This window comes from Rhododendron vialii, chromosome 3a (assembly GCF_030253575.1).
Source record: "Rhododendron vialii isolate Sample 1 chromosome 3a, ASM3025357v1".
In the NCBI taxonomy this organism is placed as follows: Eukaryota; Viridiplantae; Streptophyta; class Magnoliopsida; order Ericales; family Ericaceae; genus Rhododendron; species Rhododendron vialii.
The window spans coordinates 16,892,284-16,917,047 of NC_080559.1; the positions used below are offsets into that span (position 1 = coordinate 16,892,284).

The 24,764-nt window shown below is 42.4% G+C and overlaps 2 protein-coding genes and 1 non-coding gene across 8 annotated transcripts in view; 1 reads left to right on the forward strand and 2 right to left on the reverse strand.

Annotated features, from left to right (window-relative positions):
• Nucleotides 1–17,823, reverse strand: part of LOC131318754 (RNA pseudouridine synthase 5) — a 45,803-nt gene extending 27,980 nt beyond the window's left edge. For 3 of the 6 annotated variants that reach the window (XR_009197807.1, XM_058348718.1, XM_058348714.1), the window contains exons 1-10: nt 17,654–17,823; nt 17,134–17,191; nt 16,975–17,002; nt 16,837–16,883; nt 16,654–16,744; nt 15,872–16,040; nt 3,333–3,420; nt 971–1,055; nt 212–287; nt 1–68 (exon numbers count right to left, since the gene is read on the reverse strand). Coding sequence is in view for 5 of the 6 variants with exons in the window: in XM_058348718.1 (XP_058204701.1) it covers nt 1–68; nt 212–287; nt 971–1,055; nt 3,333–3,420; nt 15,872–16,040; nt 16,654–16,744; nt 16,837–16,883; nt 16,975–17,002; nt 17,134–17,191; nt 17,654–17,768 (825 nt within the window). In the remaining variant the exon portion in view is untranslated. The remainder of the gene's footprint in view (nt 69–211; nt 288–970; nt 1,056–3,332; nt 3,421–15,871; nt 16,041–16,653; nt 16,745–16,836; nt 16,884–16,974; nt 17,003–17,133; nt 17,192–17,653) is intronic. The other 3 variants (XM_058348715.1, XM_058348716.1, XM_058348719.1) reach the window with 3 other exon arrangements.
• Nucleotides 5,801–5,906, reverse strand: LOC131321550 (small nucleolar RNA R71). The gene has a single exon (XR_009198581.1). It is a non-coding gene; the product is annotated as a small nucleolar RNA R71 (small nucleolar RNA).
• Nucleotides 17,824–19,595: 1,772 nt separating the features above from the next.
• LOC131321160 (uncharacterized) lies at nt 19,596–23,299 on the forward strand. Its single transcript, XM_058352168.1, has 4 exons — nt 19,596–19,765; nt 20,386–21,249; nt 21,415–22,435; nt 22,559–23,299. Exons 1-4 carry the CDS (start codon nt 19,596–19,598, stop codon nt 23,297–23,299), a joined length of 2,796 nt encoding a protein of 931 aa, XP_058208151.1.
• The last annotated feature ends 1,465 nt before the right edge of the window (nt 23,300–24,764 follow it).

Here is a 24,764-nt window from a genome sequence, read left to right on the forward strand (position 1 = left end):
CTCAACCAACATGCAGTTCCTTTGCACATTCCTCTCAAGAACCTTAACCTTGCTCAAAGCTGGTTTCCCTTCAATAGAATACAGAAGAATTTAGTGTTGGACAATATTACGACATTGTCATGCAATACAAAAGCACTATTGCGAGAATAAAGATATAAAGATTCATGGATACAAATGTGCAAAAAAATTTGTCAAGCACAATTGTCAGAACCTGAAGGACAAGCAACATAAAGCCCATTGGCCACCCCAGGATACCGCACCAATCCAATTGGCTGCTTGATGACAACCTGTGATGCAGAGCTACGATGTAACTTGCATTGCATTTATGTACAACAAAGAGTAGCCAATAAATGATACTAGTACCATGATATAGTGGCCCTCATACAAGAATAAAAAAAATTACAAAGCGAATCGTACACGTGAGAAGCTAGACAGCAATAATTTACAAAAAGAAAGAAAGACAGCTAAGATCGTCTAGTCAAAAGGACTAAGGAAGAAACTACTCTAGCAAGGAATCATCTAGCATAACATTCATTGACGCCGTCAGAACCTAACAGCCTACACTTTATAAGCGAGAAGATTGTCGATGAAAGTGAACTATAGAAAATAATTCTGCAACAAGACAACTTGGACAAGCTTTCAACTTCTAGATGAATTTATTTACGTTTATATGTCAAGATAGCAGCAAACAGCATCTTTTTTTTTTCTTTTTTCTTTTTTCTTTACCTTTTATACGCAATTAAGGATCACACATTTTGCCACTGCTCAAGCATAAACTAATCATACAAGATTGACTAAACAAATCAAAATCAACAAAGGTCAGATACAAGGGGGGAAAAGAAGTCCTTGATAGCTAACAAAAGCAGAAGCTAGATATTCGGCCGCAAGATCAAAAAATCAAGGAGGCCCTAACTAGAAAGCAAAAAGCTTCAATGGCCAGATGAAGTAGATTGTCTTTCAATAGAGTTACCTCATCCTCCTCCAGTATCCCAGATACCAATGCCCGGTAAATCTTTGAAATTTTCCGCTTTGTGCTGATTACGGCACTGGAATCACTATGCATGGAAATATTTCATTGATCAAAGCATTTACTACTACAGACCAAAGGTCGAAACCACAATCATGAAAGGAAACACTAGTAACAATTAACACAGACCCACAGGCTACAAGCCTAAGGCACACAATGTATCTCAAAATTCATAACTTCAACTCGTGTCAAATTGATCTCTTAAACATTGTAAGATATATGCAACTGATTTTGGGTCACATTGATGTTTACTTGTTTAGACTACTTCAACCGTAGCCTGATTATCACCTAGTCTTTGTTAATGCCCAGCCTACAATCAGTTAATAACTTGATTAGAACTTTGCAGGACACTTTCAAGCAGCTATTTTGTGGATGGTTTAAATCAAACTCATGTAAGTTGATACATTTTCTTGTATTCAGGAAGCTGTTCAATACACAATGCCCTCCTGCTTTGGGACCACTCATTTTCACACTATCCAGACTAACCAATATTGGGAAGGCTTCCAACAGGACACTTTCGAGCAGCTATTTTACAGATTATTTGTATCGAACCCATGCCAGCTAATACAGCTTCCTGTCATCTGCCAGCAGTTTAATACCCTATCCCCATTGGGACTACTCATTCTCACAATATCAGGACTAGCCAATATTGGGATGTCTTTGAAAGTAGCCTCTCTCTACCAATGTGTATACTCACCAAGCTGTTTAATACACTGCCTCCTGCTTTGTGACAACTCCTTGTCACACTATCCAAACTAGCCAATATCAGGAAGTCATCAAAAGTCTCTCTCTCTCTCTCAAGGACATTCATTCAATTGGTACATGAATGTCCATTGCAAAAAATCATATTTGTGGCAATCAAAGAAATATCTCTCATCTATTTACATCCATCCAAAGTACTTTTGTGCAAACACTGTCGCCAATAGAAATGCATGTGATTTGAATTTTCATGAAAAATTTCCCAAGTATCACATGCTCACCAACTCTTAGAAAGATAATGAAACTGGACGATCTTTATGCCAAATCTTCCTTTGTCTTCCTGCGTGGTTAGCAATCCTGATGGGGATGATGTTTGGAAGGGAAGCAATGTAAAGTTCCTTCAATTTTAGTTCTTTCTTTCAATTTTTAGTTCAATTTCCTGTTGTAGCAATACTGCTAATGGTTGATTTGTGGAATACAATTTGTTTTTGTTGTCTATTGTTGTCTCCACTATCAATTGTTCTTTCTTTTTTTTTGAACTAATATCAATTGTTCTTTACAAGAGTTTCTTCCATTCAATGCTGATTTCTGAAATGAGTTTCAACCTAAAACCGCACACGCATCGCTTGCGCCCCGAGCACTAGTAGCTACATAATCCACAGTCTAAACATTTATTCTTGCGTAGTGTTCGGGCCTCCGTTCCATTGGGAAGCCCGCCTCATTGAATTTTGAGATTGTCATCCTTTTCCTGGATGGGGCCAGCCTTCCAAATAGTGGGGGCACCTTTTATACACACTTCAACAAAAAAAAAAAAAAATGCATGATAAGCAATGCCAAAATATTAAGATCGTTTGTGCTGAAAATACTCACATATTTACTATGAAAAGATAGTAAATGCATAAAATCATCAAAACAAAGCAAGTACCTGAATTGTCTCTGCGGATCAAGTCTAAAAAAAATTCAATACATAATAACTAAAATGTCAATACTTAGCAACTTGATCCAAATAAAAGGAATATTCTTTTCCTTTTTTTTGCAAAATTTATCCCTAAATCCCAAAAGTCGTATTGCATTGTGGGTTCTATCAACAAAGACAAAAAACAAGACTACAGTCAAAATTATAAATAAGTATCAAGTATAATGCATATAACCAATTGTTTAGCCACTTTTGAATTTGGATATTATGCATTCGAGAGTTTCAAATGGTAAGTGGTGGCTATTCTTTGCATTAGACATCTCATTTTGCCAATGTAATGGAATTATTGTGATATTTGAAATAAAAAGTTGAAATCAAACGATATACAACATTTATGACACTGATTAAACAAATAATAAAATGTCAAACCAATTCACAAGGAAAAATGGAAAATCTGAAAAGAAAAAAAAAAGGATTGAGTTGGGCTCAGGCCCCCAATGGGCCTAGGTGGCCTCCACCACTGCTTTCAAATGGTAGGCAGGCCCATTGGTTTCAATAAGATTGGAGCATTGTCAGTTTTAACTAATCATGAGTATTGGTAACGAGAGGTTTCAATTCAAGTAGACGCAGCAAATGAGTGAAGCTGTTTAAAACTTAACTAATATAAACCAGAATTCTTTCCTCCTTTACCTGTTGTTCCTGACAACAGATGTCCCATCAGCGAAATATGTAGAAAGGCAAGTTTTGGCGACCTTTGTCCTAGCACAAAGCAATATACCTACATATAAAAGATGTAGAGTGTAATCCCAGTATACTAACGAGCGTATAAAGTATAAACAACATTCTGTAGCTACCAAACAACTAATCGACCGGCATTATCCATTCATCATCCACTTTGATAAGCCCTTAATAGTGTAAATAAAAGGGCTTATCTCTCTCATTTTTGTCACACTCACGTGCACAATCAATTTGATTTGAATGATATTGCGTGTAGTTTGTGTTTTTAATCGTTATAGGTTGAATGTGAGAATAAGGCGTGTTTTGGCACCATGAATGGCTTCCAAAAACATCCAAGGTCCCGAGGCCACGTGGAATCCTGTGGACAAGCTAAAAAAGTCAAGGCAAGAAGCCTCGGAGAGTGAACAGAACGGCCTAGGGTGATTTGAAGATGAAGCAAGGAAGCTAACTGTTTCCAGATCAGTTCCAGAACCCCCAGAAATACCAGTTCCGGAACCAACCATCCAGTGGACAACACTTTCTGATGCAGCAAACCAGTTCCGGAACCCCTTAGATAATGGCCAGCTTGTTGAGTACTTCAAGCTGAGTTCCAGAACCCCTTAAAAGGGCAGTTCCGGAACTCAACTGGAAATTTGACAAATTTTTGTACCCGATTTCAGAGTGACTTAGGGGTATTTTGGTCATTTGTAACTCGAATTCTATGGGGTATAAATAGATTTCTGCCCCATTTTGCTAGGTTATCTTTCATTTTGCAAACCAGGAGCTTTCTCTCTCTACCTCCCTCTCTCCTTCAACTCTCAATCCCTCTTGAATAGAGCATTGATTGTTGGCTTTTGAGGTAGTTGTCTTCATTAAAGTTCTAAGGAATTCTCTCATCTTCAAGGATCCTATGTTTATTTCGAATATTATCAATGTTTAGTTTTACTCGTCTTTACCCTTGCTCATTTCATGTCTTCTTTTGATACGTGTGAGTAGTTTAGTAAGGCTAGGTTGTGGGATGGTTAACATCCCGTAACCAAGGGTATTTCTTGTTCTTCTCTTATTAATCTTCATTTTTTAGGTTAAACATGTGCTCGGGGTATTTTTATGTATCAAAACTTGGAGGTGTTAACCTCTTTGATCATATGTAGGCAAGGGTTAGACCACTTGCCACATATGATGCTTGGGGCTATGTCCTTCCAAGTGTTTGTCAAAATGTCTCAAAACCCTAACCATGTTTAACATCCTTGTCAAAAAGAAAAGAATCAAGTTTACCTTTGTGTTATGGATGTTGATTATTCCTACGCCTAGCCTTTAGTTTTAATCTCCAGTTAAAAAGCTGTAGTTAGGTTAACTAGCCATTTAACTAAATCTCTCTCAAGTTGGTCGTCTCAACGCCGAACTTTGGTTAGCGGTCCTAACGCTAAAACTCTACGCAAGGTAAATTTCCAATCAAGTTATGGGTGCGCTCCCTGTGGAATCAACCCCGGACTTCCGGGTATTATGCTTTCAACCGACCTAGCCCTACGCTTGGGGCATTCTTATTACGGCACACAATTAGGTCGCAAGCATTTTTGGCGCCATTGCCGGGGAGCACTTTCTTTTATAGCTTATTTTGAAGGTTCGCCAAATCATTGTAAGTATCTCGTTTAATTTTACTTTGTGTAATTTGTACTTAGTCTAGTGGACACCTCTAACCTGAGTTTATCTCAAACGTGAGGTTTAACAAAGCTAGAGTAAGTATGGATTACCTTTTCTTTTATTGTCTTTACTTATCGATGCGGCGGCATAGCCCCTCGAAGCTGTTGTGAGGAGGCGGCGGCATAGCCCCTCTTGTCTGTTTACTTTGTTCTTGTGATCCATTGTTTCTCGAGAAGGGGTTTGAAGTGTATGCATGGTCATCGTGGTGTCTTTTGAAGCCCGAATTCTAAGAGGCTTCATAGATCATTTTCCCCTCCTCGACCCAAACTCCTTGTCGGGTTCGGGCTGGACACCACCACCCGGAAAAACTCCTTTTTTAGTAAGAACCCCTCCGTGAGAAAGAATGGCAGGCAACGGTGGCAGCAACTCGCTGGTTGTGCCCGAAAGGACTATGAGTGACTATTTGAATCCGACTCGTACTACTCCGCGTCCCACCACAGTCCTTCCAGCCACAACCGACGCGAATACTTTCACCGTGAAAATGCATCACATTAATATGATGCCATCTTTTTATGGCAAAGAAAAAGAGTGCCCGTACACCCATATGCGGGCTTTTAAGGAATTGGTATCCACGATAGTCTCCGCGCAGAAACAACTGGACTCCGCCCGGTTAAAACTTTTCCCATTTTCTGTTAAAGACAAAGCCAAGATTTGGTTAATTTGAGACCCCAATCTTTGGCGAATTGGCAGATTTATCCATAGCTTTCTACTTGAAATTTTTTCCCCCACATCTCACGTGGGACCTCATCGATCAGATTCAAACGTTTAAACAAAAAATGGGGAGTCATTTTATCAATATTGGGAGAGATACAAGGATTTATTAAACTTAATCCCCCATCATGGCTTTGAAATTTTTCAAAAAATCGGTTTCTTTGTGAAGGGATGTAACCTAAGTAGTCGTCAACTTATGTACACTATGAGTGGTGGTGGAGGATTAATGGCTAAAACCCCTGTTGCAGCGTGGGACTATCTGGAAAAGTTGGCGGAAAGCACACAAACCTGGGATTGCTCGGACCCGTCTGAAAAGAAGGTGGCTAATCCGGTACCGAGCAATTCCGAGAAGTTTCAATTGAGTGAGCAAAGTGACCTATCTCACAGGGTCACTCAGCTCGCCCACCAACTCGAAACTTTGCAACTCAATAGAGTTACTGGCGTGGCCTCTGTGGCCAAGGCGGAGGAAATTTGTGTTTTGTGTGAACTTGCAGGTCATGCTACGATAGATTGCCAAATGCTCCCCACCATAGAGGATATTCTTCAAGGAACCGAGCAAGCAGAGGTCAATGTCGTTAATCAATGGCTTGACCCTTATTCTCAAACTTATAATGCAGCGTGGAAGTTGCACCCAAATTTCCAGTGGAGCGATCCTCAACCTCCCGGACCTCCTCATGGGCCAAATCAATTCCAACCTCAAAAGTGATCATTGGAGGAAACTATGCAATTTTTCATGCAAAGCCAAATGACCCTCAACGAGCAAAACACTCAAATGCTCGGGGAGCTCAAAAATCAAGTGTCAAAATTGGCCAACTTGGTAAGAGAAGGGAAAACTTCCAACGCAACCCCAAGCAAATCCGCATAGACAACATTATGTGGCGAGCTCTTCGGTGCCTAGTCCCGAGCAAGCCAAATCTATTACAACTTTGCGGAGTGGCAAGGAGATTGACAAGGCTATTCCTTCCAAGCCTATCAAGCCTCCGGTTACACCAATTGTCTTGCAAGCTCGGGTTCCTCCTATTGACTCACCAACCTCGGAGCCCTCTCCCGTTGGTGAGCACCTAGAAAAGTCACAAGTGGAAAAGCCCAAGGGTACTGTCTCCCAAATTTCGGCCCCTTACCCCCAAAGATTGAGGGCGCCGACCCATGCAAATACCAATGTCGAGATCTATGAGCTTTTCAAGCAAGTGAGAATCAATATCCCGTTGGTGGATGCGGTCAAGCAAATTCCCACGTATACCAAGTTTCTCAAGGACTTATGCACTCAAAAGCATAAGTTGAATGTTCAAAAGAAGGTCTTCTTGACGGAGCAAGTGAGCTCTATCATCCAAACCAATGTGGTTCCAAAGTACAAAGATCCGGGTTGTCCAACCATTTCAATCACTATCGAGGGTACGAAAATTGAGAAAGCCCTCCTCGGCTTGGGGGCTAGTGTGAACTTGCTTCCGTACTCTGTGTACGAACAACTTGGATGGGAGAGATGAGGCCCACACCGGTGACACTTCAATTGGCCGATAGAAGCATCCGAGTTCCACGAGGGATGGTGGAGGATGTACTTGTGCAAGTGGACAATTTTATCTATCCCGTGGACTTCGTAGTCTTGGATACTTGCTTCGTACCCAACTCACAAGCGTCAACCCCGGTCATTCTCGGGCATCCATTCCTAGCCATAGCGGATGCCGTTATCCATTGTCGAAGTCGCTTGCTCAACCTGACTTTTGGCAACATGAAAATGGAGGTGAACATGTTCAATATTGGGAGCCAAATGGGGGACGATGAGTGTATCCATGAAGTCAACGTTATTGATTTTTTGGTCCAAGAGCATGTGGACACTTTCTTGTACAAGAACCCGTTGGAAGTATACCTTACCGCTGAAGAGGCGAATTTTATTGACTCACCAGAGGTGGAGTATTTGTATTCTCTGCTTGACGTGGAAGATGTTTGTGGGACGGACGTATGGTCTCTGAAATTTGAAGAGTTGCCACCTCTCGAGTGCAAGACCTTTCCCCCGAGCATTCAACCACCAAAGCTCGAGTTGAAGGCCTCCCACAAACATTGAAATATGCCTTTTTAGGCGCAGATGAAACTTTCCCGGTGGTGATCTCTTCCTCTCTCGAAGGCTCGCAAGAATCCTAACTCCTTAAGCTTCTAAAGCAGCATACCAAAGCCATTGGTTGGTTCATAGCAGATAGTAAAGGGATTGATGCTTCAATTTGTTCCCACCACATTGCCCTTGAGGACAACGTCAAGCCATCCCGCCAACCACAACGCAGTTTGAATCCCATAATGAAAGATGTGGTGAAGGCGGAGGTTTTGAAGCTTTTGGATGTGGGAATTATTTATCCTATTGCCGACAGTAAGTGGGTTCATCCAAGTGGTCCCCTAAGAAATCCGGTGTCACGGTGGTGCCCAATGCCAACAATGAATTGGTCCTTACTCAAGTCACTACCGGGTGGCGTGTGTGTATCGATTATCGGAAGCTTAATGCTAGCACCCGGAAGGACCATTTCCCTCTTCCTTTCATTGATCAAATCTTGAAGCGGATTGCGGGACATGCTTATTATTGCTTTCTCGAAGGATATTCGGGGTACAACCAAATTGAGGTCGCCTTGCCCGATCAAGAAAAGACGACGTTCACTTGTCCATTTGGGATGTTCACTTATCGACGCATGCCATTCGGCTTGTGTAATGCACCCGGAACCTTCTCACGGTGTGTGATGGGCATATTTAGCGATATGATTGAGAAGATCGTCGAGGTGTTTATAGATGATTTCTCGGTGTTCAAAGACTCGTTCGAATCTTGCTTGGAAAATTTGGAAAAAGTGTTTGCGAGGTGTGAGGAGAAAATTTTAATGCTTAATTGGGAGAAGCGTCACTTTATGGTGACTCATGGTATCGTTTTGGGCCACATTGTATCGTCAAAGGGAATCAAAGTCGACAAGGCCAAGATTGATCTTATTGCCACCCTCCCGACCCCTAAATATGTCAAGGACATTCGCTCTTCCCTCGGGCATGCCGGTTTCTACCGGCGCTTTATCAAAGATTTTAGTGCAATATCTCAACCGTTATGCCACCTCCTCTCCAAAGACTCGTTTAAGTGGACTCCGGCTTGTGAAGAAGCTTTCAAGAAATTGAAGTCAAGTCTCACTTCTCCTCCTATTGTACAAACACCGGATTGGAATTTGCCCTTTGAACTCATGTGCGACGCTAGTGACTACGCGGTTGGGGTGGTTCTCGGGCAACGGAAGGATAAAAATCCGTACGTCATCTACTACACAAGCAAGACTCTCAATAAGGCTCAAATGAACTACACCACGGAGAAGGAGTTGCTTGCTATCATCTTTGCCTTAGACAAATTCCAGTCATATTCGGTGGGATCCCCCATTATTGTCTATACCGATCATGCCACTTTGAAATACCTTTTCACGAAGCAAGATGCAAAAGCACGGCTAATTTGGTGGATCTTATTGCTTCAAGAGTTCAATATCACTATTAAGGATAAGAAGGGGGTGGAGAATGTGGTGGCGGATCATTTGTCCTGCCTTGAGTTCAAGGATCCCTCCTCAAAGCCCCCAATTGTTGATACATTTCCGGACAAACAACTATTTTCCGTTTCCAGTTGCCCTTGGTTTGTCGACATCGTCAATTATCTTGTCACCGGGCGAATTTCGGACCATTGGACTCCGCAAGATTGGAGGCTCTTTCTTAGTGAGGTGAAAAGATTCTTCTTTGATGATCCTTATCTTTTCAAATATTTTTCGGACCAAATTATCCGGCGGTGAGTCCCTGAGGAAGATCAATGGGGGATCCTAAACTTTTGTCACACCTAGGCATGTGGTGGCCATTTCTCCCATAAAAAGACCACCGCCAAAATTCTCCAATGTGGCTTCTATTGGCCGAATCTTCACAAAGAAGCTTTTGAATTCTGCCGGACATGTGAGCAATGCCAAAAATTAGGTGCGGTGACTCGGAGGAACATGATGCCCCTCACCACTATCCTAGTCATGGAGGTGTTTGATTGTTGGGGAATTGATTTTATGGGCCCATTCCCGGTTTCCGACGGGTATCTCTATATTCTCTTGGCGGTGGATTATGTGTCCAAATGGGTCGAAGACGTTGCTATTCGCACCAATGACTCCAAAGTGGTGGTGAATTTCCTAAAGAGAACATTTTATCGTGGTTAGGGATGCCCCGGGCCATTATAAGCAACCAAGGCACCCACTTTTGCAATCGGTCTTTCGAAGCCCTCATGAAGAAGTATGGCATCACCCACAAGGTCTCCACCGCCTATCATCCACAAACCAACTATCAAGCTGAGCTCGCCAATCATGAGGTAAAGCATATTTTGGAGAAAACCGTTAATCCAAACCGGAAGGATTGGTCACTTCGTTTGACCAATGCCTTGTGGGCATACCGAACCACGTACAAGACCATGTTGGGCGCTTCGCCCTATCAACTTGTCTATGGTATGGCGTGTCACCTCCCGGTTGAGTTGGAATATAAGGTATATTGGGCAGTAAAATCTTGAAACTCTCGGTTGCCCAATGCCGGTGTTCATCATAAACTCCAACTCAATGAACTCGAGGAAATCCGGTGGGATGCGTATGATAACACCAACATCTATAAATCAAAAGTCATAGAATTTCATGATAAGAATATCCAAAAAAAGAACTTTGAAGTCGGACAAAAAGTGTAGTACAATTCCAAACTCCATGTGTTTCCCGGAAAATTGCGATCACGTTGGGAGGGCCCCTTTGTTGTGCCCAAAGTTTTTCCACATGGTATAATTGAAATTGTGAATCCCACAACTGGTCATATTTTTAAAGTGAATGGTCAACGTTTAAAACCGTTTTTGGAAAACTTTGCGATGGAGGACACGGTGGAGGAGTTGGTCAATCCGGTCTATCCGGATGATCCAGTTGTTTGATAAGTTCTAAAAAAAAAAAAGTTTTCACGAGGAGCTCTTGCGTACTTCTAGACTTAATTGTTTGGAAGGCCCGGCCCCTTCGGGGGTACCCATCATTGACTTGGGTTTATAGCTTCGCACGCCGCTATTAAAATAAGGATCGTGTACCCAGCTTCGGGTTAGTAAGGGCATTATTTTGTGGTCTGGTATAGCCACCCGTGTCACGCCTAAGATGTTGTATGCCTTGCTCTGCGGCGCCTTAAGCGAGACACGGGGAGTAAAGTAGTACCCATTTAATCATGTGATGATTCGGTGGTTTAAATACTTGTTAATAATAATTTTTTGGTGCCGGGCTATCACAAGCCGGCGGTACTAATGTCATTTGTCTCTTGGAGCGGTCCCGATGACAAACGGAGGCGATGATGCAAAATCCTCCAACTTGGTCGAGGTATTGGGTGGTTGACATTCCGCCCCATTGGTACATTTTTGTTTTATCCCTCTCTTATTTCCCGTCTTTTGCATTGAGGACACTGCATATTTCAAGTTAGGGTGGATAGATTATATTTATGGTTTATGTTTTCGGTTTTGCATAGAAATTTTTAAATTTTTGTGCAATCTTCCCTTTTAAGTATTTATTTTGCATGCTAGATATTTTAAATATGCTCAATCGTGAAATAATGGCAAGAGTCGTCCATCCCGTCAAATTTGGTTGTGTGTTGAGTCCGTGTCATTGGCATATACATGAACTTCGTTGAACAAATTGAGCCTAAGTTGCATCAAGTAGTGTGCATCGCTAGAGTGGAAATTCATTTCTAAGCATCCCATGCTTTTTGTTCTCATTTCCGCATTTGCATCAATAATATCTTTTGTTCATACTTGAGTAGTGTAAATATCTTTCATGCATCATTTTGGAGTTAATTGGCATATGTAGGAAATGATACAAGGCATTTTTGCTTGATTAAACCACACAAAAAAAAAAGTCCCCTCGTCCTTAATTTTGAACCGAAGTCCGAGTCTCCATTTTTTTGCTCAAGCTTAAGGAACCGGATGTTTGGAGGGTTGTGTGGAGTTGTGTTTCAATGTTGTGGGATGATTTTGAGGTGTTTTGGATGCGCTCGAAGTGATCGGGGGTTAAAACAGATGAAGTTGAAAAAATTGACTGGAAATGCAGATTGGTTCCAAAACCTTTAAAAGTACCCGTTCCGGTACACTTTGGGCAGTGGCCAACACATTTTGGCAACATCGAGCTGAGTTCTGGAAACCCCAAAAAGGTCAGTTACGGAACTGAATTGGGAAATTTTGCAAATTTTCGTTCAGCCTTAGCCCCACTATATAATCCCATACCCCACTTTTTCTCCATTTCTTCCACCCACTACATAACCCTCACGCCCCATCTCTCTACACCATGTCTCTCACATACTCCCCACAAATCCACAAACCCTCCATCAATCCACCATCAAAACCCTCGAATCCTTCAAGAATCTTCAAGTTCCTACACTAATTTGCAAGGATCAACCACTGGTCTCACAAGGACAAGCCGAAATCACCCATCTCTTCCTCTTAAACCCCAGGAAACTCTCATCTTTCTCTGTCTACTCCCATATTCGAAATCCCACCCCCTCTTTCCACCAATCGAACCAGAAAATCCCATCCGTTACCCCTCTCTACAGTTTTCAAACCACAACCCTAACCCCTGTTCTGAACTGTCCGAAAATCCCCAAAACCCAAATCATCACCATGACTGGGCCCCGACTGAAAATGCAAGCAAGAAACACCACGGGGCCCGCGACTATAAAGCAATAAAAGAGGGAAAATGGCCGAGAGTGGCCAAGCAGAAGGAGGCAGCGAAGAAATTCAAGGAGGATTTGGAGGAGAAGGAAAAGATGAAATGGGTGGACACGCTGAAATTGAGGGGGTTCATTGTGGAACGGCAAGTGGACCGCAAGAGTCTTGGAATCCACCCGGTGATCAAAGCAGTAGACGACCAAGGTTTGCAATTTTTCTTTGATAAAATTAAAGGGTACCCTAGGGGTGTGGTGGTTGATTTTTATTCCAATATGTGTGCGTACTCGAGGGACCTTGTGATTGAATCACAAATTGGAACCAAAACCGTAACTGTGACCCCCGGCTCTATTGCCCAGTATTTGGAGTACCGACAGCCCGAACCAAGCTCAATCACATTCCCAAACAGTAACAGGGCAAAACTCGAGAAAAAGACTCTTGATGGGACATTCACTGATGACCCCAAATCTGTTAAAAAAGGGAAATTTGTCTCGGGAAAATTGAGGGATTTGTATCGAGCGATTAATAAAGTTCACTACAATCTCCACCCCTATGGGTCAGAAAAGAAACCTTCAGCAAGGGATGGCGAAATTCTGTATGTTTTTGGCAAGGATGATGAGAAAGTGGATTGGGCAAAATGGATTTAAGGGGAAATGAAGAACTTCCGAGAAAAGGGCAAACAAAGTGGTAATATCCCTTTTCCGGTCATGTTCACAAAGCTTTGTGCGGATGCCGAGGTGAAACCTGAGGCGGGGGATGTATTGATTACTACCGAATTTACGAAAGCCATCACGAGAAGCTCTTTAAGAAAGAGCAAGAAAATGTCCAAACCTCCTAAGGCAGCAACAATAGCAACCTCTAGACCCATGGGCACAAGGCCGAGCGAACGTACCGAGGAATGGATGGAAATCATTTCCAACCAGTATACCATAATTCAAGAGGGCCAAGCTCGCATTGAAACACAACTCAGAAGGTCGAGGAGAGAGAATGCTAAAACCATGAGGAAGTTGGACTATCTTGTGGAAAAGAAAGGGGGAGAAACTGAGGATCCCTATGTCCAAACCGAGGAGGACCTAAAGGGTGACACCGAAGAAGAGGAAGGTGAGAGTGAGGAGAATGAAGAAGGGGGTGAGAGTGAGGAAAATGATGAAGAGGACGACGAGGAGGATGAGGAGGACAAGGAGGTGTCGGTGGCATTAGTGTTAATAATTTTAGTACCTGACTTGGTATTTTTATTTTTTTTATTTGTAGCTTTATTTGTATTGTTTTTGTGCAGCCGTCATGTGACCATGATTTGGTGGTTGGGTAGTTGCAGGGTTAGTAGTGGCCAAGGGTAATAAACCTAGCAAGTATATGGCCATTACTCCTTTTGTTTCACCCTCTCTTTTGTAACCACGGTTAAACGCTTGGAAAGTTGATCTTATGTATGCTTATTTAACTCTGTTTGATGCATATTAGATATTTAGGTCTATTTAAGCAGGATTTTGTTCCTAGTTTGGCATATGGTAAATAATTAGCTTTCTTTCCAAATGTGGCGCTCTTTTGATAGCTTGCGTATCTTTTTGTCTTCGGCTATGCATTTACTTGCTAGTGCTTGTCATGGGATGTATTTTTATCTCACTATGTGAAAAGTCGGATTAAAGCTTACCTTTGTGAGTTTTGGAATCGAATCTCGTTGTGATGCATGGTTGTTTGACTGCTTTCTAATAGCATAGTTTGTTCACCATAGTTCATGACATGCTTGTGACTAGATTGCATGTGACTTGTTTTGAAGGGATATCTTTTGGACTCTTGTCGTGTCATATGTTGAGCATAGTTTTGTATATCGATTGGGAGAAGATTGCATAGCGTAATTAGTTATATTTTTGCTTTAGTTTGCTAGGGACTAGCAAAGTTCAAGTTGAGGGGTGTGATAAGCCCTTAATAGTGTAAATAAAAGGGCTTATCCCACTCATTTTTGTCACACTCACATGCACAATCAATGTGATTTGAATGATATTGCGCGTAGTTCATGTTTTTGATCGTTATAGGTTGAACGTGAGAATATGGCGTGTTTTGGCGCCATGAATGGCTTCCAAAAACATCCAAGGTCCCGAGGACATGTGGAATCCCGTGGACGAGCAAAAAAAGTCATAGCAAGAAGCCTCGGAGAGTGAACGGAACGGCCGAGGGTGATTTAAAGATGAAGCAAGGAAGCTAACTGTTTCCAAATCAGTTCCGGAACTGGTCCGGAAACCCTTGGACAGTGGCCAGCTTTTTGAGTACTTTGAGCTGAGTTCCGGAACCCCTTAAAAGGGCAGTTCCGGAACTCAACTGGAAATTTGACAGATTTTTGTACCTGATCTCAGAGTGATTTAGGGGTATTTTGGTCATTTGTAACTCGAATTCTAAGGGGTATAAATAGGTTTCTACCCCATTTGGCTAGGCTACCTTTCATTTTGCAAACCTAGAGCTTTCTCACTCTACCTCCCTCTCTCCTTCAACTCTCAATCCCTCTTGAATAGAGCATTGATTGTTGGCTTTTGAGGTAGTTGTCTTCATTAAAGTTGTAAGGAATTTTCTCCTCTTCAAGGATCTTGTGTTTATTTCGAATATTATCAATGTTTAATTTTAATCTTGTCTTTACCCTTACTCATTTCAGTTTAGTAAGGCTAGGTTGTGGGATGGTTAACATCCCATAACCAAGGGTATTTCTTGTTCTTATCTTATTAATCTTCATTTTCTAGGTTAAACACGTGCTCGGGGTATTTTTATGTATCAAAACTTGGAGGGGTTAACCTCTTTGATCATATGTAGGCAAGGGTATGCTTGGAGCTATGTCCTTCCAAATGTTTGTCAAAATGTCTCAAAACCCTAACCATGCTTAACATCCTTGTCAAAAAGAGAAGAATCAAGTTTACCTTTGTGTTATGGGTGTTGATTACCCTAAGCCTAGCCTTAAGTTTTAATCTCCAGTTAAAAAGCCGTAGTTAGGTTAAGTAGCCATTTAACTAAATCTCTCTCAAGTTGGCCGTCTCAACGCCGAACTTTGGTTAGCGGTCCTAACGCTAAAACTCTACGCAAGGCAAATTTTCAATCAAGTTATGGGTGCGCTCCCTGTGGATTCGACCCCGGACTTCCGGGTATTATGCTTTCAACCGACCTAGCCCTACGCTTGGGGCATTCTTATTACGGCACACAATTAGGTTGCAAGCACACTACCATCTTATTGCAAAAATATCCTCCCTTATTCTTGAGTCCAATACTCAAACTAAGATATTAGGGATGCCACTGATACTATAATTGGCCTAAGCCAATTATAAGTGACATAAAATTGGCCTAAGCCTATTAGACCAAACTTTGATGTACACTCAGTCCAGGTAATTAAATTCTTAATTCTGCTGCATTATTCACAACATCCTCAAAGGCTAACCTGATGTGCCTCTTCCCAGACGATGAACAGGAACAGGATGCAGATCTTGACGTGCTAATGACAATGAGCTGTACTTGCTTGCTTGCCATTGGAGTTGTGTTAAAATAGTCCGTTGCTGAAATAATCCTCCAGGTAGAACTTGCAGACCAGAAGGCTTATTTAGAGCAATCTGAATGCATTGAAGACTAATCAAGAAGAACCTACATCTATATCAATAATCTTGATTGAAGAAACCATTCCATCACTAAAGGCGACATCTCTGCTCCACTTTTTGAGTTTAAATTTCTCAGTATGACATAAATGCGGAAAAATGGAGGGACAGTGAGGCTCCCCATACATAGCTCTGACTTACACATACTCCAACGTAAAGCGTAAGTAATGGAAAAAACAAACAATGACAGTGTGTAACCAAAGAAAACTAATCAAGGCATATGGTTAGGCCAGCAACTCGGTATCTAACAATATCTAATGACCCAAAGAAGCCATCATGGGTACTTGTATGATTTTGGTAACCTTGATAATGACATGACCATTGGATGTATGATCTCACATACTGTGGGATATAAAATACCATTGGGGTGTGATATTATTAATCCCATCACTATTAATCCGATGCGATTGCATATCCTATATTGTACATCCCATCAAACAAACATCCCCCCATATATATTTGAATATTAAGAGAACGGGGGGGGGGGGGGGGGGGGGGGGGGGCGCGCGGGCAGAAATATGGCAATTTCAACTATCCAAAAGGACAAGCACATAAATATGAAGTCCTTTACCAAATCATCATCTTCAAATAGCAGTTGCAGCAAATATGGCGCGTCAGGCTCCTTCCATGGAAGTCGATAATAGTTGATTTCTGAACCAGCTCTACCATGTCAGGAAACAATATCATTATCATTATCCTAAAGTTAAAACCAATACCGATATAATTATCAAATCATAATACCAACTATTGATACCTGAGAGCCGTGTATGGATCCGTAACCACACTACCATCAATCCTTATCTGCCAAAACACAACCAAGAGGCTCTACAATTACTTGAACACCAATTTCACTGAAAGTTGAAGCTAATTCAACACCGATAGAGAAACAAACCTGTCCATTGTGTATTCTCTGCAACCAACTGCTCAATTATCAGCCCCCAAACACAAAATAAGTTTAAGAAAAGATACATAAATAAGAAATCTGCGAAATTATCTTGTTTTTGTTTTCTTCTTCTTTTTCCGGGCAACCAAACGGAAACTACATGCTCACCCTTTCAGCGGAGCCGAATACAAGTGCTTGCCGGAGTAAAAATCAATCAGCGTCAAGCCTGTACAAGAAATTCTAATTACGTCTTTGCTTCGAATGCATACGCGCAAGGCCGCGTTACCATTGCTTGAGCGGGTTCAAGCAAATCCCCCGGGGTCAAAATATGCACTAAAATTTTATATTTGGAACATATAATTTGTTCTCCAGTATCGTTTGCACTGAAGCCAAAATAAATGAAAATTCACTTCCCCTTTTTTTTTATAATAAAATTCACTTCCATTTGTGAGTAAGTAGGCAATATAGCTCAACAAAACAAATACTATATCAAGCTAATAATTTTCAACCAAAATAAATAAATATCATCTACTTTATAAATAAAAATAAAAATCTGAAAACTGAAATCCTGGAGCTAACCCCGCTTATATAGGTAGAATGTCGAGACATATACAATACGAGTCTAGATACGCATGTATAATGTAGAGAGAGAGAGAGAGAGAGAGAGAGAGAGAGAGAGAGGGAAGACCGGAGTCAGAGGGTTTAATAGTGTCACGGTAGGTTATGCCGTCGTTGAATTCGGGCCAAGGCTCTCCGAAGGTGGGAGGAGGAGACTCTCCACAGTCCTCTGCGGTGTTGGACATTTCTGCATTGACAGACGGAGCGAGGTCCCTTCCAAAAAAAAAATGACTTGTTCAAGGGCCAAAGCCAGGGGTGAGCAAAATAACTGTGAAACGGGAATCCAGTCCAAACCAATTCAAATCGGATGATTTTGTTTGGTTTTTTAATAATATGGTTTGGTTTCGGTTTAAAAAATAAATAAAAACCATGTTTAATGATTTGGTTTGTGATTTTACGTTAATAGTTTTGGTTCCAAACTGATCTAAACCGTGTGATATATATATATATATATATATATGAGTCTCATTCTTATAAGAACTATCTTATTTTAATAAAATCCGGACCTCCCTTTCCCGATCGAATTTCGATGATCCGAGTCACTCAATGTGTTTAGAATGTGATTTTAAGGGTACTCGCGAGAAATCAGCAAAAAAAAAAGACCGGGAATGGCTTCATTCGAGCAATTTTTGTTTGTTTTTTTATCTAACGGTTCAAATAACAACCGCTCAAATCAAGCCCTTCCCGATCATTTTTTTTGCCGATTTCTCTGAGTTATCCTTAAAATCACGTTCTGAACACAATGAGCGGCTCAGATCATCGAAATCCGATCAAGAAAGACGAGAAATGGGAGGTCTGCATATGAGGTCCTCATTTTTAGATCCTTACATGAAGATTTCTCTAAAGACCCGTAAATTCGTAAAATTGATTTAAATATTTTACGAGAAATAAAAGGAGGAAAATGATTTTAAAAAAATTGAGAATTGGGGTCAATGTGTTAAAGTGTTGCATTTGAAGGGTGAGTGTGTGATTTGTGCTAAGTGTGTATAACATATGTGTGTGTGAGCATAAGGAATAAAATTCCCCAATCTCCACTCTATCACTCTCCCGTCCCCTCTCCCTCTCAGCTCTCGGCTCTCATCTCTCTCTCTTACACTCTCTCCAAAATTCACCCAAACAACCCAAAACCCCAACAAAGCAACCTCAAATCCTTCACCTCCTTCGCGTATTTTCGTCCGTATATCGCCGGTTTGAGCTCGGTGGAGGCCGAATCCTTCCGTTTCCAAATTTGGAGTTAGGGCTTGGAAAATCATTCAAATTCGTTCTTCAATCTTGAGGTAGGGAGTTCTAACTTTCAATATATGTTTATGATTTGTTTCTATTGCTTGATTTGTGCCATTGATCATGGTTATTGTTGTTGATGTCGTTGTTATTGAGAAACCCATGAAAATCTGCAGAAAATCTGCTCGAACAGCCTTTGTTATCGATACCTTAGCCTTCGTTATCGATACCTTTGCGTTCCAAAACTCAGAAAATTAATCGGTATCGATACCTTTAGTCATTGTTATCGATACCCTTGCGTCTGGAATGCCTCTGGACCAAATGGTATCGATACCATTTTCCATGGTATTGATACCTTTGGCTTATCTCCAGCTTTTACTGTTTTGCTTCAAACTTCACCGTTTTGGTTTTCAATCACTTCCAACCCATTCAAACACCTCCCAAACGATCCCTAACTTGATCATTTGTATTCATAGACCTCATTGAACGTTCCCATGACTCAAATGTTCGTTTGGACATGATTTTACGAAAATTGTTTTATGAATCAAAGTTGGGTTGAACGGTATAAACGTGCTGGAAAATGGATTTTGAAACCTTGCGGACGACGAGAACATATCAGGACATCCCGAAAGGGTAAAGAGCCTGGCAAAGGACATCGGGGTCCTTTAATTGGCCCGGTATGAGTTATAAGCTCATAATTGATATTTCAGGACATCCCGAAAGGGTAAAGAGCCTGGTAGAGGACATTGGGGTCCTTTAATTGGCCCAGTTAGAGCTTCGGCTCATGACACATGTATGAGACACGTCTTGACATATGGTGTTTTTTTCAAAGTTTGTTCGGTAAGACTCGCGATTGGTCTGAAATGGAGTGTTGGATTCAAATTGCTATTATTGTCCATCCGTTTGATCTTGTTGCCATTGTTTATCTCGTGACTATTCCTACATTTCATATGCATACATTGTTAGATTAGAGCTTTCTACTGAGCTTGTGTAGCTCAGACCCTCCATCATTTTCAGGTACTAACACAGGGCAGTAGCAACATGTTTGGAGTGCTTGGATATGGACACGGTTTTGAAAGCTAACATTGAAAAGTTACTTAGCCATCTTTGTAAACCTATTTTTGGAAGATGTATTTGTAACTCCATTTGATACTTTTGTATATTTTGGGGGCCGTTGAGCCGATGATGTACTTTCTGTAAACATTTGGACAAAGAAATGTAATTTATGGGAATGGAAACGTCAAACCCTTTTTGGGGCGTGGTACGGTTAATCGTGAGGTTTTATTGTGGAAAACCCTTTTATATTTATGTTGAAAATCGAGGGTGTGACAACTTGGTATCAGAGCTTAAGTTTAGAACACCTAGAGACCGTGGGGAGACGTTTCGTCTCATGGGTTCAAAATGTCGCGCCTTCTAACATAACTTGTGCATGCTTATGTGACTAACTTTCATGAGACTACTTGGCATTGCATTTTCATTATCGTAGAGTGGTGTAGAGTTGTTAACCCGAATTGGAAAGGTGGGGCTTGACCTCATGGTAATAGTGCTGTGATTAATAGTCTTCCTTCTTATATCATGTAGTAAGATGCCTCCAAAGACGCGTGGTAGACGAAGTAGGGTTGGAAATCGGGGTGGCCGAGGCCGTGGTCGTGGCCGTGGGGCGCCACCTGAGGATGAGGTTAGTCAGCTTGGGGAGAATCCTGGTGGAAATCCGGGGGCTGGGGCCGGTCGAGGTGCAGGAGTACCTCCTAATCAAACTCAGTTTGCTAGGGACCTTGTCGCAGCACTTACAGCTGCAAATCTTTTGAACCAAGCTCCTAGGGAGAGCGTCGAGGATCACGCTATGGTAGCGATGAAGGAGTTTAGCCATAGGAACCCTTCGGTATTCGATGGGACTAGTAGCGACCCTTTGGTAGCCGACCATTGGTTAGCTCAAATTCGCAAGCTTTTTAGAGCTCTTAACATCACTGAAGATAATATCAGAGTGGGTATCGTGGCCGTTCAACTTGTTGGTGAGGCCGATGAATGGTGGGAATCCATTTTGGAGATTAGGAAAGATGCAAGAAGGGCGGTGAGGACCGCAGCTCAAGTGAACGAACCAGATGTTGAAAATTTGACATGGGCTAAATTTGAGACTCTCTTTGAGGACCAATACTTTCCGGAAACTTCACGTGAGAATCTAAGGGATCAATTTGAGAAACTTGAGCAAGGTAATATGACCGTTTCAGAGTATGTACAGAAATTTCAATCCTTGTCTCGTTTCGCTCCAGAGTTGGTGGCGACGGAGGAGAGGAAGTGTCGACGGTTTGAGAAGGGGTTGCATAACACCGTGAGAAGAATGGTGACGGTCCAACGTAAGATGAAGTTTTCTGAAGTGGTGGAGTGCGCGAGAAGTATTGAAATACCAAAGGAAGCTCAACGAAATGCAAGGGCGTGGGAACCAAGGCAACCAGTGGGAAGTTTGAGTTCTTCTTCCGGTAGTTTTGGTAGCCAAGGATGAAAAAGGTAGAGGGAACCATCTCAACAACCACCCAATCAATCCAATTTTAGGGTGCCTTCTTCTTCGGGAACTCGGGGTGCCTTGTCTAGACCCCCGATTGTGTGTTACAGGTGTAACCAACCCGGGCACGTCCGTACTCAGTGTCCTCAGCTTTCTAAGGCGTGCTATGATTGCGGTAAGACGGATCATCTTGCTTGGAATTGCCCTCAAGAAGCGGGAGCGCGTAGTGAGTCAGGCTCGATACAACAGTCGAGGGCAGGGCGTGGTGTTGACCATCAGTCTTTCAGGGGTACTCAGAGGCAGCAGCAGCCTCATTTCCGCCAAACATCGTCAGTTCAGAGTTCTGGGGTCGACCGGGGAGCGAGTTCGTCCGCACCTTCTCAAGGTTCCGGTCATGGAGGAGGTTTTGTGCAGGGTCAGGGTACCCAGGGGCGTGTTTTCAACATCAACACCAATGCATCACCTTCTGTTTCTCAGGCTCCAGAGACATTGGTTGTAAGGGGTACTTTCCTTCTATTCAATTCTTTTGCTAGAGTACTATTTGATTCTGGAGCATCCCATTCTTTCATCGCTACATCATTTGTGTGTGCATTGGAATTGTACACCGAGAGCCTTGATTTGCCATTATCCGTCGAGACACCATTAGGGGGACAATCATCTTTGAGTCGTATTTGTAAAGGTTGTGAGCTTGTTGTTTGTGACCATCACTTCGTTTTCGATTTCATTGTGCTGGATATGTCGGGATTTGACCTCATTCTGGGGATGGATTGGCTGTCTACATTCCACACTACGATCGATTGTTTTAAGCGTCGTGTTCGCATATGTCCGCCTGAGGGTGTTTGTTTCGAATTCCATGGGGAACGTCGGGAACCGTTAGTACCGTACCTGTGTGGGCCTCGGGAAAGAGAGTTGATTTATGCTTTGTTAGCAAGCTTGACATTAGATGAGGATATGTCTACGCGTGGGGAGTTACCCTTGGTAGTTCGCGAGTTTCCCGATGTATTTCCGGAAGAGTTACCCGGTTTGCCTCCCGAGAGAGAAATTGAGTTCACGATAGACTTGCTTCCAGGCACCGCTCCTATATCAATTCCTCCTTATCGTTTTGCGCCCGCTGAACTTAGAGAGTTGAAAGTCCAACTGCGAGAGTTAGAAAATTTGGGGTTTATTCGTCCTAGTACATCACCGTGGGGAGCACCGGCTTTTTTTGCCCAAAAGAAGGATGGTTCACTTCGTTTGTGCATCGATTATTGTAAGCTCAACCGCGTAACCGTTAAGAATAAGTATCCCATGCCAAGAATCGCTGATGTATTTGATCAACTCCGAGGTGCCACTTGCTTTTCCAAAATCGACCTGAGGTCCGGTTATCACCAATTGAGGGTTCGTAGGGAGGATATTCCTAAAACTGCCTTTTGTACTCGCTATGGCCATTACGAATTCGTTGTGATGCCATTCGGTTTGACAAACGCTCCAGCTACTTTAATGGGCCTAATGAACCGCATCTTTCGTGCCTACCTCGATCATTTTGTGGTTGTATTCGTTGACGACATTCTCGTTTATTCATCCACGGAAGAGGAACACCAAACTCATCTTGCCATCGTTCTAGAACTCTTAAGGGAACACCGTTTATACGCCAAGCTTAGTAAGTGCGAGTTTTGGTTACCCGAAGTTAAGTTTCTGGGTCATGTGGTTTCGAAGGGGGGAGTATCCGTCGATCCGGGGAAGATAGAATCCATTATGAACTGGCAGCGACCGAAGAACGTGTTTGAAATCCGAAGCGTTTTGGGGTTGGCCGGATATTACCGTCGTTTTGTTCTTGACTTTTCTCGTCTAGCGGCATCGATGACTAGGCTAACGCGTAAGGGGACCCGTTTCGTTTGGAGTGACTCTTGTGAGACGGCTTTTGAGGAATTGAAGAAGAGGTTGACTACTGCACCTGTTTTGATTGTGCCCGAACGTGGAGTTGGCTACTCCGTGTATTGTGATGCGTCTAAATAAGGATTGGGGTGTGTATTGATGCAAGCAGGGCGAGTGGTAGCATATGGTTCGAGACAATTAAAGACTCACGAGCGAAACTATCCAACTCATGACTTAGAACTTGCGGCCGTCGTTTTTGCTTTGAAGAGTTGGCGTCATTACCTCTATGGTGAGAAATTTGAAGTCTTTTCCGATCATAAGAGCCTAAAATACCTGTTTTCCCAAAAAGAGCTTAACTTGCGTCAACGTCATTGGATGGAACACTTAGAAGATTACGATTTTGAGTTGCATTATCATCCAGGTAAGGCGAACGTCGTGGCCGATGCGTTGAGTAGAAAATCGATACGCTTAGCGAGCCTAGCCATACGTGAGTGGAAGATGGTGAACGATTTAGGCCATTATGCTTCGCACTTCGAGGAACTTCAAGAAGGGGTTACATTGTGCAATCTCACTGTTCAATCGACCATATCGGCACGAGTAGTGGAGGCTCAACAAAACGATGAAGAAGCGGAGGAACTTCATACCAAATTCCTTAGTGGGAATGCTCGAGATGGGTGGATGATTCACGCCGACCAAAGTTTACGTTATCAAGGGAAGTTATTTGTACCCGTTTTGTGTTGGGGGGGAAATTCTACGAGAATTTCATCTTTCACCGTTAGCCATCCATCAGGGAGGAACAAAGATGTATCACGACTTACGTAGGCAATTTTGGTGGCCTGGGATGAAGAGGGATGTTGTGATCTTTGTGTCCAAATGCCTTACGTGTCAGCAAGTGAAAGCCGAACATCAACGACCCGCGGGGGAACTACAACCGTTACCGGTGGCTGAGTGGAAATGGGAAAATGTGACGATGGATTTTGTTACGGGTTTATCGAGATCACCGAGGGGGCATGATGCCATTTGGGTTATTGTGGACCGTTTTACCAAAACCGCCCACTTTCTACCTATCCATGTTACCGATTCCGTAGAAACGCTTAGCCGTTTGTATATTTGGGAGATTATTCGACTTCATGGGATTTCCGTATCTATCGTGTCTGATCGAGATCCAAGATTTACCGCACGAACCTCTTATTTAGCACCGCCTATCATCCGCAAACCGATGGTCAATCCGAGCGAACGATTCAGATTCTGGAAGATATGCTTCGGGCTTGCGTTATGGATTTTTAGGGTAATTAGGAAGACCATCTACCGTTAGTCGAATTCGCGTACAACAATAGTTATCAATCGAGTATCGAAATGGCACCATATGAAGCCCTGTATGGGAGACCGTGTCGATCACCCGTGTGTTGGACCGAATTGGGAGAGGCTACGTTGGTGGGGCCGGACATGATCAAAGAGACTACCGAGAGTATGAGATCGATTCGCCAACGACTTTTAGAGGCTCAAAAGAGAACAACCGAACAAGTCAAGATAATTCGCCAAAGGTTACAAACAGCTCAAAGTCGACAAAAGAGCTATGCCGACCGTCGTCGTCGTCCATTATCAT

Coding starts and splice junctions, on each gene's coding strand:
- LOC131321160 (XM_058352168.1), top strand. CDS start 19,596: ATGTATGAGACACGTCTTGACATATGGTGTTTTTTTCAAAGTTTGTTC. Junction 21,250..21,414: donor GCAAGGGCGTGGGAACCAAG/GCAACCAGTGGG, acceptor TGTGTGTTACAG/GTGTAACCAACCCGGGCACG. Junction 22,436..22,558: donor CTGAACTTAGAGAGTTGAAA/GTCCAACTGCGA, acceptor GATTATTGTAAG/CTCAACCGCGTAACCGTTAA.